General features: G+C 40.8%; 1 protein-coding gene across 1 annotated transcript; it reads left to right on the top strand.

Moving 5' to 3' along the window:
- Window positions 1–7,312: 7,312 nt before the first annotated feature.
- LOC107804291 (monothiol glutaredoxin-S1-like) lies at window positions 7,313–7,621 on the top strand. Its single transcript, XM_016628158.2, has one exon. The coding sequence runs from the start codon at window positions 7,313–7,315 to the stop codon at window positions 7,619–7,621; it is 309 nt and encodes a 102-aa protein (XP_016483644.2).
- Window positions 7,622–15,674: the final 8,053 nt, after the last annotated feature.

The raw sequence follows: 15,674 nt of genomic DNA on the forward strand, positions 1-15,674 counted from the left end.
CATGCACATGGAAGATCCATCCCTCAATATAAAATCAATCGCGCTTACTGTGGGGGTGCAGACTCCGGAGGGGCTCCTTCAGCCTAGGCGCTATAATAGCCAGATCCAGACATAAATAAAAAAATATGTTGCAGCGTGCAGCCTGATCCCATAAATATCACTCAAAATCATCAGTCTCTCGGGCCCTCAATAACATGAAAATCAACCCGACATGATGATATGATGTATCAATGAATTACAACAACGACTGAGATATGATATGTAAATGATAGATGTGACTGAGTACAAAAATTTTAAATTTAAACAAGTGATTCAATAGCCATAAGACCTCTGTGGGTCTCCAAAATATCGGCGCGTAGCCTAAACATGATCTTTAACATGAGTCTCTGCTCAATTACCTCTAATACGTGGAGGATATGTGTATAATGATATGATTATTTAATTATGCAACTCAACGGAATCAATTAAGTCACAATTTCTATGGTGCACGCCCACACGCCCGTCACCTAGCATGTGCGTCACCTCCAAACAATTCATATAACACGAAATTCAGGGATTTCTACCCTCAGAACCAAGTTTAGAAGTATTACTTACCTCAAACCGTGTAAGTTATATATTCAAATAAACCCTTGCCTCGCGAATCGGCCTCCGAACGACTCGAATCTAGTTACAATTAATTCGATACAATAAACACAAATTATAGGAATCAATTCCATATGAAAATACTAACTTTTCCAACAAAATCTGAAATTCAACTCAAAATTCATCAGTGGGGCCACATCTCGGAAGTCAAAAAAAAGTTACAAAATATGAACGCTCATTCAACCACGAGTCCAACCATACCAAATTTACCAAATTTCGACATCAACTCGACCTTCAAATCCTCAAATCTTATTTTTAAATCCCTAGGCCCAAATCTTCGAATTTCACTTCAAAAACACGTAATCTAGTCAAAATACTCGATGATAATTCAATATTATTGACTAACAATGATAATAAGTGACTTACCTCAAGTTTTTCCTTGAATGCCCTCTGAAAAAGCGCGCCAGATCGTGTTTGAAATGCCCAAAAATGAGAAAATCTCGGACCCCTTTGTTTTTGTACATTTCCCAGTTCTTTCTCTTCTCCGGAAATTTTAACCGCTTCTGCGGTCATTCTTTTGCACCTGCGGAACTCCAGCTTTTGCGGTCCCATATCCGCTTCTGCAGACTCGCTTCTGCGAGACAAGGACCGCTTCTGCGGAACTCCCCCATGCCAGGTTCCTCCACTTCTGCGCTGCCTCCCTCGCATCTGCGTAATCGCAGATGCGGAATCCCGCGCATATGCGACCTCTTCCTACACTGCTCCAGTTCGCTTCTGCGATCAATATGTCTCTTCTGCGGTCGTGCACCTGCAACTATTTCCATCGCAGGTGCGATTGCACCAGAACTGGAAATTTTCTAAAACTTCTCCAAGTCCAAGTTTTGATTCGTTAACCATCCGAAACTCACCCGAGGCCCCGGGGACCTCAACCTAATATACCAATAAGTCCCAAAGCATCATACAAACTTATTCGAAGCCTCAAATTACATCAAACAATGATAAAGCCATGAATTGCACCCTAATTCAAGCCTAATGAAAACTAACGAATTCCAACTTCTACATTCGATGCCGAAATCTATCAAATCAAGTCTGATTGACCTCAATTTTTGCACACAAGTAATAAATAACATAACGGACCTATGACAATTTTCAGAAATGGATTATGACCTGGATATCAAAAAGTTAACTCTTGGTCAAACTTCGAAATATTCAATTTCCTAATTTTGCCATTTCAAGCCAAAATCAACTACGGACTTTCAAATAATTTTTCGGACATATTCCTATGTCCAAAATCACCATACAAAGCTATTGAAATAATAAAAACTAAATTCCATGGTCGTTTATATATAAGTCAACATCCGGTCAACCTCTTCAACTTAAGTTTTTATCCTTGAGACTGAGTGTCTCAATTCATTTTAAAACTTCACCAGGCCCAAACCAACTACCCCGGCAAGTCACATAACAACTGAAAAGCACAAAAAGAACAGTAAGTAAGGGAACAAGGTTGTAATACTCAAAATAACTGGACGAGTCTTTACAATAACCTTTCACTCCAATTGAATACCCTAGAAATATGTGCCTATTTGCCCTCGGCTCAAGTTTTCCATCCCTCACATGAGCATAAGGAGGACAACCAAATATCCTTAGATTTGAATAATCAGCATGTGAACCGTACCATAACTCAAAAGGAGTTTTGAACTCAGTAGCTGTGGATAGAGATCTGTTAACCAAATAACAAGTTGTATTGATTGCTTCAACCCAAAAATCCTTGCTAACACATGAGTGTGAAAGCATGCTCTGTGCCCTATCACAAAGCGTTCGGTTCATACATTTTACAATACTATTTTGTTGTGGTGTTCCGACACACATGCGATGTCTCACTATGCCCTCTCCACTACAAAAATTATCGAACTCAGAATTGTAAAATTCCAACCTATTGTCAGTTCAAAGACGCTTAACTTTTCTTTCTGTCTGCCTCTCAACCATCGTCTTCCATTTAACAAATGTCGGAAATGCCTCATCTTTTGTTTTTAGAAAATACACCCACACCATCCTCGAGTAATCATCAATCAAAGTCATAAAATACCTAATACCACTCTTGGAAGAAACTCTACTTGGACCCCACAAGTCTGAATGTATATAATCTAACTTGTCTCTGGTCCTGTGTTCGACCTTCTTGCTAAACTTTATCCTTTTCTATTTACCAATCACACAATGTTCACAAAAATTCAAAACTTGATTTTTGTACCCATTCAGAAAATTCTGCTTACTCAACAAAAACAATCCCTTATCACTCATACGACTAAGTCGCAAGTGCCACAACTGCGACTGATTCAGATCATTATTCCAAGAAGCTACAACAACTACCCCTTCAACTACACTGGCCTGAAGATGATACAATTTAGAATGTGGTTTACCCTTTATGAGTACCATGTAGCCTTTACACACTTTAAGTATTTCATTCTCTGAGTGAAATTTATACCCTTGATCATCCAAAGTCGAAAGAGAAATGAAATTTCTCTTTATCCGAGGAACACACGAACACTCAATATTTTTGATAATTCCATCGAACATTCTCAATTTGATGTTACCAATCCCCTCTATTGGTAATGGATTATCATTTTCTATGTAGACAGTCCCACTCATTTGCTTGTAAGTTGCAAACCAATTCTTGTGTGGACACATATGAAAAATAGCACCAGAATCAAGAACCCATGAATTCTGCCCATGACTATAACACACAACACAAACTTTCCCTACATAGTCACTATCATCAGAATTATTGCTAGTGTCAACAATATTTGTTGAATTGTCTGTTTTCTATTTCCCTTTTTTCTTCTTCAGCTTAGGACAATCTCTCTTGTAGTGACCTTGCTCCCTGCACTCAAAACAGTTTTTCTTCCTTACTCTAGACTTTGATCTGGCGGTTGGCTTTTTTCTGGTCGACTTTTGCTTTTTCGTAATGGTCCTAGAAGTCAACCGGTCATCTTCGACTCTTATTTTGGATTGATATCGATTGTGCACATCTGTCCAAGTAATAGCTGGGTACTCGATCAGATTTTGCTTCAGCCGCCGCGAAGCCCTCGAGCTCCGCTCATTTAGACCTTGAGTGAAAGCTTGAACAACCCAATCGTCTGTAACTGGTGGAAGATCCATTCGTTCCATTTGAAAACGAGCTACGAACTCCCTTAGCATCTCGTTATCCTTTTGCATTACCTTGAACATGTCCGACTTTCTGATTTCGACCTTTATGGCTCCAGCATGAGCTTTTACGAAGCAATCTGCAAGCATAGCAAAAGAATCAATGGAGTTAGATGGTAAATTATGATACTATATCATTGCCCCTTTTGACAGGGTTTAACCGAATTTTTTTTAATAATATAGATTCGATCTCATCATCTTCCAAATCATTGCCCTTGATGGCACACGTGTAAGAAGTGATGTGCTCGTTGGGGTCGGTCGTTCCGTTATATTTGGGTATTTTGGGCATACGAAATTTTTTGGGGATTGGTTTTGGGGCTGCACTCGAGGGAAAAGGCTTTTGAATGAAATTTTTCGAATCTAGCCCTTTTATCATTGGTGGAGCCCCCGGGATCTGGTCGACCCTGGAATTATATGTTTTTACTTTTTTATCGTTGGTTTCGACTCGTTTTGTGAGTTCCTCGAGCAATTTAGTAATTTCGGGAGTAGTCCCCGATTCTTGCTCATTTGGCTTCTCTATGGATGGTTCCGTTCTGTGGGTGACTTCTCGAAGCGGATTAGGCTCCGGCCTGCTTTGTACCTGAGTTTGGCTTTGCAACTGAGCTATCGCTATTTACTGGGCTTGTAACATCTCGAAGATCATCCGTAAGCTGACTCCGATCTCCTCCACGTTATGAGCGTCTCGAGCTACGGATCGAGTACCGCCCTGAATGCTTCTTTCCGGTTCGGAATGCTAATTCGCCCCTAGAGCTAATTTTGAATTGACATACAATGGTACTTCGGCTCGAATTTCGGGTGCCATCATCGAGTGGCCTTCCGACCCCGGGTGCCAAGTTGTTGGTTTCATCTTGAAGGCCGGCTTCGTGGTCGATATGTGAAGCCATTGCTGATTTAAAGTTGCAAACTGGCGTGTACTTTAGATTTATATCAAACGATCACTGTTACCCTTAGCCCCACGGTGGGCGCCAAACTATTTACCAGAAAAATCGGATAACGTTAGATTTGTGGATGGTTCTAAGGATATGCGATACAATTTGATATAAATTGCGTAGAAAAATGAAAATATGTGTATTTTTGACTGTGAGAACGAAAATAATAAGCAAAAAGAATGAATAAGTAAAATAAGCACAAGGGGATTACTATCAATATCTAGAGGAAGTGATCTTTTTTTATGTCCCCCCCCCCCACCGCTCTCTAGCTTACAAGGATTCCCCCTTTTATAGAAAAGGGTCATTACCAAAAAATAATAAAATAAAACATGTAGTGGAAGACCCATAATGACTTGTCTCTTCCTTGATTCCCGCCAAGATTCTCTTTCTTGGTGTGGTTGCAACGGCTCTTGTCTGTGAGCTCGATACTAGCTCGAACTCGTTACTGGGTCGGGCCCTTCGGTCTTGGATCGAGTTCGACCTTCAAGATGGGCGTCGCGCATTTCCGACCTCGAAGCAGTGCCTTGGGGGTCGATTCGGGACTTCGTTCGCATACTCAACAATCTTCCCCTTGAACTAAGTTCCACATAGCCCATTAGTTATCACGATCAACTAGTCAATTTTCGAGATTCATTGTGTACATCTACATTTTTAAAGTATTATGACAACCAAAGCCCGCAACTAGCTCCTTCTTGTATGTGCGTCTTCAAGCTCGTAAGGGTAAGCAAAGCAAGTCATGCACCATCACTTTGTCATCGACATACTCATTCACTGAATCTAGACTGTGATACCAGTTGTTGGGCTAAAACGGCCAAACAATACTCTTAACATGGTATGATATTAACAGTTTTGCGTTAAGCCCATATGATTTTCTCTAAAAGGCCTCACGCCATTAAGAGATCTCTACAACTTATATGTAGACTTCCAATCTTTTCAGCTACCAATGTGGGACTTTGTTTGGACAACCAATACACATAAATCGTTTGAGATACGTAGAAGCTGATCATAGTGTCTTTTATGTATTAAAATGGAGTAAAATATACTAATCAACCAAAAGGATATAGTACAAATAACAGTTAAATTGGATTAGAATTGTAGTTTAGTGAAGATAGTGTTTCACCCTACCACTTAACTAGAGGGTTCCTATTCCACTAACGCGACCGTCCTCTCTCTGTCTTTCTTTGTGGCTTACTTCCACAAAGAAACAAGAAAAATAACTGAGGAAAAATGACCACACAAATTAGTTTTTGCGGAGATCAATTGAAGTAATTAGAGGTGACGTTAGTATTTGAAACTTAACGCATTTAAAATTTTAACTCTTTTATATTATTAAGACAAATACAAAATTTAAATTACAGTTATTAGGTTCATCCAAACTCGTATTTTAAACTCTAGCTCCGCCCCTAAAAGTAGCTGATCATTCTCCTATAGTACCTCTTCTCAGTAAAAAGACCAAAGAGGAGATAATATATGGCCTTTCGAAGTAGCAATCGATCCTTTCTCTTCTTGCTAATTAAGGCCCTTTTCTTTAGGTAAGAATCCCTTGACGATAAGGAGAACAATACGTAGTACCCTTCTTCTTATCATGTGATTTACTGTTCAGAATATTTGAAAAAGCATTTATTCCAGTCCAGCTAATTAAAGCAAAGTCAATTTATAAATACATGCAGAGTTATCTAGATACCTCTTTATATAGTACCTCCTTCTTCTTCTGTCTTCTCTTGGTACGGATAATATTATTGACTTTATGCAACAGCATGTTTATAGGATATCTCGGCTTTCATTTTTCAAATCAATACTTAGATGCCATTATGTATATGGGATTAAAAAAATGTAATTAAAATATTGATTCTTTTTAGTTTGAGAAGAAATATACGAAGGAGAGTCTAGGAGCAGCGGTAAAATTATTTTTGTGGAACCTATAGGTCATGAGTTCGAGATGTGCATTAGGGTAGAGTGTCTACATTACACCCCTTTGGGGTGCGACTCTTCCCCGAACCCTGCGTAAATACGAGATGCCTTGTGTACGGATCTGCCCAAAAGATATATACACTCAATTTTTTCACTTTTAAAACTAATAGATTAAGACATAAAAAGGATCATTTTGTCAATCACTACAGTATATAGACGTGCTCATTCTCTCATATTAATTTCATATTAAATAATGATACCGAAATCATACTCTTTGTGGATCAGGTCATAAAGTAGTAAGAGAATGTTTGATTCCAAGAATATATTTCGAACAGTAAAATATTTCTATGGAAATTATTAGGACTACAACGTGACACAATTATCAAGTCCTAGAGAAGACGAATTGATCCTTTGTGAAACAATACATGATGATTAAGGAATAATTTGCATATCCACCTACTTGTCCCTTTTGGAATTCTGTAATCTCTTGTTCTGTTCATTTTGATCCCATGCACCACCTTAAGCCTTATATTTAGCCTTTCTACAATTTCACATTTCTCATACCAAATCAAGACTTAATTAATTAGTTATACAAATTTCTTTTCTTTTAGCTACACACACAACTTCACAAAAGTTTCTCTAACTTGCCATAGTCTAGTCAAAACCATAAATTTTCTTAAGGTATAAACATGGATATGGTGATGAAGTTGGGAGCAGAAAGTCCAGTGGTGATTTTTAGCAACAGCAGTTGCTGCATATCTCACAGTATTAAAACCCTAATCCGAGGTTTCGGAGCAAATCCTACAGTTTATGAGCTCGATAAACTTCCAAATGGGAGGCAAATGGAGAATACATTGGTTGAATTAGGGTGTCAACTAAGTGTGCCAGCCGTGTTCATTGGCAAGGATTTTGTTGGTGGTTCTAATGAGATTATGAGTCTTAATGTTAGAGGCAAGCTCAAACAATTGCTTCTAAGGGCTAATGCTATTTGGATATAGAGATCAATTAATTACTAGCTAGCTAGTAAGTCTATGGATCTTCGTCTTATAGTAGTGAAATCATATACTCCATCCGTTTCAATTTATGTGAATCCATTTGATTGAGCACGAAGTTTAAGAAAAGATAGAAGACTTTTGAACCAGTGGAGTAAAATGAGGCACCTATATTTTGTGTAGCTATAAATCATTGTATAAAGATAAATTATTTTCAAATAAGGAAAGTAGTTATTCTTTTTTAAAATGACTAAAAAGGAAATAAGTTCACATAAATTGAAACGGATGGAGTATATAGTAGTGAATTTATCACAAATATATTTTGTTTTGTTGATGTACTTATAATAAAAGTATGCTTTTTTAAACTCAAACTAGTCAAAGAATCTGCGACCTTGTTAAATCAATTCTCCAAAGCCAATATTGTATTTTGGTCACTTATTCTTGAATAACTATCTCTACCAACATTTTATTTGTAAATCTGTAAAAAAAACTTTGTACTATCAAGTTACATTTATCTGTTATAGCAAGTCAAATACTATAAATTTCAGATTGCATGACGGATTACACATAAATGTCTTTTGAGTGACTTGACAATAGTATTTTTTTCTTTTGTGGCTGTCCCGTTTGGGATTTAACTTTTCATTACGCAAAAGAGAGAGGGAGAAAAGAGAATTTTAGATTTTTAGGAGCATAAAGGCATGTTTGGGATGCAACGAATCGATCTCGTTAAACTTTAGCGTAAAGGGACAAAATTCTTTTTAACGAGTTGCATAAGAATAAAATAAAAGATATATATATATATATATATATATATATATATGAATCATATCTCTGTCTATGAATAGACCAAGATCATGTCTAACCTATGTGCTGGCACTACTTCAACCGCATAAAACAGGGCGGAGCGAACGTTTTTGATTAGGAGTTTCTTGAAGGCCGACTTCGTGGTCGATAGGTAAAGCCATCAATCGAGGGTTTGCCATTGTTGATTTGAAGTTGTAAACTTGAGTGTATTGCAGATTTGTATCAAACAACCACTGTTACCCTTAGCCCCACGGTGGGCGCCAAATTGTTTACCCGAAAAATCGGATAACGTTAGATTTGTGTATGGTTCTAAGGATATGCGATACAATTTGATATAAATCGTGTAGAGAAATAGAAATATGTGTATTCTTGACTATGAGAATGAGAATAGTGAGTAAAAGGAATGAATAAGATAAAGTAAAACAAGCACAAGGGGATATCTTTCAATGTGAGAAATGATCTTTTGTTATAGTGTCCTTTTGCTTGCTTACAATCCATGTCCCTCTTATAGTAGAGGGATCCTACTTTATATACAATAAAGAATACGTAGTGGAGAGCCCATGATATATTATCTTTTTCTCGATTTCCGCAAAGATTCTCTCCCATAGTGCGATTGCAACGGTCCTAGTCTGCGAGCTCGATACTAGCTCGAGCTCGGTATTGGATCGAGCACTCGGTCTTGGTCCGAGCTCAATTCCGACTTGGGATCTCGGTATTCGGGGTGAGTGTCAGTCCATGCATCTTCTATAATCTCTGCTTTGCCTCGTAGTTCGATTTGGATATGAGCTCGATAATGATATCGAGCTTGTCATTGATCGGTCTTAGAGCTCGAAGCTCGCCGCCCCTACTTCGAACCTTGACCGAGCTTGTCATGCAGATATATTTTGATCGAAATATTATCGTCTCGACCAGTCCGTACGACTGACCCAAATCGATTTTGACCGTACACAGATAGTCCCCTCGTTTCTCGAAAAAGGATGTGGCGAGAAACGATATGATTTCCCAACAGCTCGATCAGATATATACTGACGTTTTCATCGATCCCGACCATGACGTATGTGATAGCTGTCCCATCGGTTCGGTTTTACCGATACATTTAATGTGTCAAACGGTGGTCGGCCACCTTCGATATTGAACTGTCAATGCTTTAATCTATAAATAGCCTTTCCTTCCACCATTCATCATTTTTACGTCTTCAATCTTCCAAAATTTTCAAGTTCCTTTTCATCTTTTCTGAGTTTTCTGCCTGTAAGCCTGTGAGTTTTACTGCAAACTCTTCCTTAGAATATCAAATACTTCCGTTCTTTATTTACGAAATTTTAAATGGCAAAAACGTCTAAAACTGTTCCGCAAAAAGAGAGCGCTTCTTTATCTTGACCTGCTGGTGGCGAGGATATGGAAGAGCCCCGCCCTGAGGAATTCATTCCGGTTGGGTGTTCGACAGTAGGAAATTTTAAAATTGAAAAGACTTCTCCGAGACCGGGTCAGTGTGAGTCGATGTCGAGGTACCAATCTTCAATCACCGAAAAAGTTCTCGATAAAGTCATACAAGAATACAACTGGGATAATAAACTCGTAGTAATCCCATTGCCCGATGAATTAATTACTACCTATGTCGAAGGGTTCTTAATTATTTATACTTATCCTTTCACGTTGGAACCCCTGGACCCTGTCATCGTTGCCTTTTGTAAGAGGTATGATGTGACCCTGGGCCAAATCCATCCTTCTTTTTGGAAGATAGTGATTCTTCTTCGATTTTTCTAGATCAAGGTCGAGGGGCGCATCTTCACCCTCGATCATCTTATGCGTCTTTACAGTCCACAACTTTATCGACGAGGGCTGATCAAGCTTGCTCGCCGAGAAACCAAAGCGCCATTCTCCAGACGAGACCCGGGATCGGGGTTGGATGGGCCGTTTTGTTCGAATCAGAACCTCGGATCTGATCCCTGCCGATGACTTGCCATTTCCCGAGAAATGGAACATGAGCCGTGAGTTAACGTTTCTCTTTGCCCATTTTGATTTTGTGTTTTTATTTTGTTGATCCATTTTTCCTTATCACAGTCGTAGCTCGAATGCCGGAACCGATCCCGGATCTTAGACAATGGGTCAAAAGCTTGGTATTGCAGAGACCGTACTCCAAGCGTGCTTGGGTCGAATTATCAAAGGGTCGATGGGAGGCTAGCAGTCATGGTAAATCTTTTTGTTGACTTGTCTATTCATCGGTTTGTATGGTAAATCTCCCTCTTCCCTTTTGTAGGACTTGGGAAAGATGTATTCATGAGGCCGCCATCTGGTGGCGAAGACGTTCCTGTCCTGAAGCAGGTGAAAGAAAGGAAGAGAAAAGACGTATCGGGCTCCCTGAGCTTAAAAAAGAAGAAACCGGCTAAGAGACATCGAAAGCCGAAAGGGGGCTCTAGTGTTATGTCTTCGGAAGCGGTCTGCCATTCAAGGGACGAACCCAAAGAAGGAGAGGAGAATTTAGCCTGCGTACGGGCTAATGTTGTGATTCAACAGTCTTCCAATTTGGTGGAAGCAAATCAGGGAACCTTGGCCATAATCCCAGAACAAGAAGAAGTCGAGATTGTCCCTTCTCGAGCTAAGATGGTTGGAAGGGATACCGAGGGTAGATCTTCTCAGGCAGTAGAAGATATTTCAAGGGATGAGTTCAGGATAGTTGACATTGGTGGATCCCCTCAAATTTCGGATGCCATGATTCGAGAGGCCATCATGTTGGAGGATCGGTCCTATGAGGGTATTCAGGAGTCGGCCGATATCCACGGTTTTCTGGAGGGGCTCGAGTCAGGTGCCTCAGAGGAGGTTACCGGTTTTGGTGGAATGCCGGTACCCAAAAAAGTGTCATGGTCGGGTTCCACCGAGCCTTCATCGATTCATAAACTAGTGGACCGATTTCCGGCCCCGAGTATCGATCCGACCGAAGGCGGAAGATAGTGCTCTCCGTACCTGCGGATACCCGAATTTTTTCTTCCTCTGTGGGGATTTCCAGTTACCTTCGGTCCTTGATGACTGAAGAAGATACATCAGTGATGAATGCGGTGGGGCCTGTCTGTCTCTTCAACGAGGCCCAACATGCTTTGAATCGGGTAACTCTGATGACGTTTTTGCCGCTTCTTTCACACAGAGTTGTAGGTAATTCTAATGTTTCTCCTTTCGTTTGTAGGCTTTGGTGTTGCATTACGAGGCCTTTCTTCGAATCAGGGAGGAGCATGATGCCGAGGTTCGGAGCCTCACTGAGAAGAGTGGCTCGTACAAGCTTCTTAGTGAAACACTTCGAGCAGATTTGACAGCGGCTTGGGGAGAGCACGAGGAGATGGCTGAGCAGGTATTCTGAATGTTCCATGATAGTGAAGATGAAAAATAGATAACCACTAACGATCCGATTCTGCAGGTTTGGCAGAGGGTCGAGTAGATTAAACGGCTTAACTTATAGGTAAATGCGCTACTGGCCGAGGCAGAAGAATTTAAAAGGTGTATGGATAACCTTGCCTTGAAAAAGGAAGCCATCGAAGCTCAATTGGAGCTGTCCAATGCCCAACTACGATCTGCGAAAGAAAATGCTTTGGGGCTGATCGAAAAGATGAAAGAGCTTTAGCATCGGTTGGATTTGGCCACTTTAGATAAAGCAGATTTGGCCAAAGAACTCGAAGTGGCCAGATCTGAAGTGATCTAGGCCAACAAAAGAGCCGATGCTAAAGTGGCTCAGTTCAGGATCGATGTCGAGGTCAACCAAGCCAAAGCTGCGAGCATGGTTGAAAATGCAAAGTGGCATGCTTGGAGAGAGGCTCTCGAGGATGTCAGAGCTCAGGGCTTCGATGTTGGGGCCGAGATTGAAGTCGCCAGGGCGGAGGAGAACAAATCACGGAGGTTGGCCTTTCCTGAGGAGGACTCCGATGACTCGGGGGAGTCTGAAGACGAGGACGATGCCGAGATTATGGCCTCCGATGAAGATTGAGTCATTTAGGGCCTTAGGTCGATCGATGCGTTCTTTTGATACCGCTTTCGGTTTTTGTATAAAGAACTTATTTTTGGAGGAGTAGCCACCTTTATACAAAGAATTTGTAAATATAAATCTTTCTTCTTTTTGAAGAAAAATGGCCTTTCAAACTAAATAGATAGTTTGAGTTTAAATCTCTGTTGCCTTCGGGCCTTGTGGGTAGTCCCCTTTGCTTTCTCGGGCTCGAACATCCTTCAGCTTAAATAGTCAAGTATTCATTTTAATTTGAATAAATGAGTAGTTTTGCTCGAAATAATGTAGCCCGTAGGCGTAATAGTCGAGTGAGTGCTCGCCCGAAATCGAAAACAAAGTAGCCTATAGGCTTAGTAGTAGACTGAATAATTAGAGCTCGATGCAATGCAGCCCGTAGGCGTAATGGTCGAAGTAGCCCGTAGGCTTAGCAGTCGAGTGAATGATTGCTCGAACTCGAAATAAAGGTAGCCCGTAGGCGTAATGGTCAAAGTAGCCCGTAGGCTTAATGGTCGAGTGAGTGATTGCTCGAACTCGAAATAAAGGTAGACCGTAGGCTTAGAAGTCGAGCGAATGATTCTAACTCGATGCAATGTAGCCCATAGGCATAATAGTCAAAGTAGCCCGTAGGCTTACTAGTCGAGTGAGTGATTGCTCGAACTCTAAATAAAAGTAGCCCGTAGGCTTAGTAGTCGAGTGAGTGATTCGAACTCGATGCAATGTAGCCCGTAGGCGTAATAGTCAAAGTAGCCTGTAGGCTTAATGGTCGAGTGAGTGATTGCTCGAACTCGAAATAAAGGTAGCCCGTAGGCTTGGCAATCGAGTGAATGATTCGAACTCGATGCAATGTAGCCCGTAGGCGTAATGGTCAAAGTAGCCCGTAGGCTTAATGGTTGAGTGAGTGCTTGCTCGAACTCGAAATAAAAGTAGCCTGTAGGCTTAGGAGTCGAATGAGTGATTCGATCTCGATGCAATGTAGCCCGTAGGTGTAATAGTCAAAGTAGCCCATAGGCTTAATGGTCGAGTGAGTAATTGCTCGAACTCGAAATAAAGGTGGCCCGTAGGCTTAGCAATCGAGCGAATGATTCGAACTCGATGCAATGTAGCCCATAGGCGTAATAGTCAAAGTAGCCTGTAGGCTTAATGGTCGAGTGAGTGATTGCTTGAACTCGAAATAAAGGTAGCCCGTAGGCTTAGCAGTCGAGCGAATGATTTGAACTCGATGCAATGTAGCTCATAGGCGTAATAGTCAAAGTAGCCTGTAGGCTTAGTAGTCGAGTGAGTGATTGCTCGAATTCGAAATAAAAGTAGCCCGTAGGCTTAGTAGTCGAGTGATTGATTCGAACTCTAAATAAAAGTAGCCCATAGGCTTAGTAGTCGAGTGAATGATTCGAACTCGATATAATGTAGCCCGTAGGCGTAATGGTCGAGTGAGCGCTTGTTCGAACTCGATCCTGTTTGCATAATAAATCTTGAACATAGAATATCGGTAAAGAAGAGGGCTTTCTTTGCAAGTCATTATACATGGGTTCATGTTTTGCGTCAGGGCTCGGGCCAACTACATAAGCATGGTTCGTTTAGACCATTTGGCTCTTACAACGTTTCCTGTTAAGACACTGTTTGTCATGAAATAACGAAGTAACTTCCTTTGCACCGAACTTGATAATCATCACATATGCATTTAATGATAAAGCCCCCCAGTGTATGAGGTTCATTTTAAAGAGGCCTCGGATACTCAGCAGTAGTATCATTTTTGCTATATGGTTGGTATCGATCTCTGGTCGACTTTTGCTTTTTCGTAACGGACCTAGAAATCAACTGGTCATCTTCGACTTTTATTTTGGATTGATATTGATTGTGCACATCGGTCCAAGTAATAGCTGGGTACTCGATTAGATATTTCTTCAGCCTCCGTGAAGCCATCAAGCTCCGCTTGTTTAGACCTTGAGTGAAAGCTTGAACAGCCCAATCGTTTGTGACTAGTGGCAGATCCATTCGTTCCATTTGAAAACGAGCTACGAACTCCCTTAGCATCTCGTTATCCTTTTGTATTACCTTGAATGGGTCCGACTTTCTGGTTTCGACTTTTATGGCTCCGGCATGTGCTTTTACGAAGCAATTTGCAAGCATAGCAAAACAGAGTTAGATGGTAAATTATGATACCAAACCATTGCCCCCTTTGACAGAGTTTCACCGAATATTTTTAATAATACAGATTCAATCTCATCATCTTCCAAATCATTGCCCTTGATGGCACACGTGTAAGAAGTGACGTGCTCATTGGGGTCAGTCGTTCCGTTATATTTGATAATTTCGGGCATACGGAATTTTTTGGGGATTGATTTTTGGGGCTGCACTCGAGGGAAAAGGCTTTTGAATGAATTTTTTTGAATCTAGCCTTTTTATCATTGGTGGAGCTTCCGGGATCTGATCGACCCTGGAATTATATGTTTCTACTTTTTTATCATTTGCTTCGTCGTTTTTTGAGTTCCTCGCGCAATTTAGTAATTTTGGGAGTAGTCCCCGATTCTTGCTCATTTGACTTCACTATGGCTGGTTCCGTTCTGTGGGCGATTTCTCGAAGCGGATTGGGCTCCAGCCTTCTTTGTACCTGAGTTTGGCTCTGCAACTGAGCTATCGCCATTTGCTGGGCTTGTAACATCTCGAAGATCATCCTTAAGCTGACTTCGATCTCCTCCACGTTATGGGTGTCTCGAGCTACGGATCGAGTACCGCCCTGAATGCTTCTTTCCGGTTCGGAACGCTGATTCGCCTCTAGAGCTATTTGTGAATTGACTTCCAATGGTACTTCGGCTCGAATTTTGGGTGCTTCGATTCGAGCCTCTGTGCCATCATCGAGTGGCCTTCCGGCCCCGGGTGCCAAGTTGTTGGTTTTATCTTGAAGGCCGGCTTCGTGGTCGATAGGTAAAGCCATTGCTAATTTTAAGTTGTAAGCTGGTGTGCATTGTAGATTTGTATCAAACAACCACTGTTACCCTTAGCCCCACGGTGGGCGCCAAACTGTTTACCCGAAAAATCGGATAACGTTAGATTTATGTATGGTTCTAAGGATATGTGATACAATTTGACATAAATCGTGTAGAGAAATAGAAATATGTGTATTCTTGACTATGAGAATGAGAATAGTGAGTAAAAGGAATGAATAAGATAAAGTAAAACAAGCACAAGGGGATATCTTTCAATGTGAGAAGTGATTTGTTGTTACAGTGTCCTTTTTCTTGCTTACAATCCATGTCCCTCTTATAGTAGAGG

Source organism: Nicotiana tabacum, chromosome 13, assembly GCF_000715075.1.
Source record: "Nicotiana tabacum cultivar K326 chromosome 13, ASM71507v2, whole genome shotgun sequence".
Taxonomy (NCBI): Eukaryota; Viridiplantae; Streptophyta; class Magnoliopsida; order Solanales; family Solanaceae; genus Nicotiana; species Nicotiana tabacum.

Bases quoted from the DNA above. Each gene is read 5' to 3' on its own strand.
- LOC107804291 (XM_016628158.2), top strand. From the start codon at position 7,313: ATGGATATGGTGATGAAGTTGGGAGCAGAAAGTCCAGTGGTGATTTTT.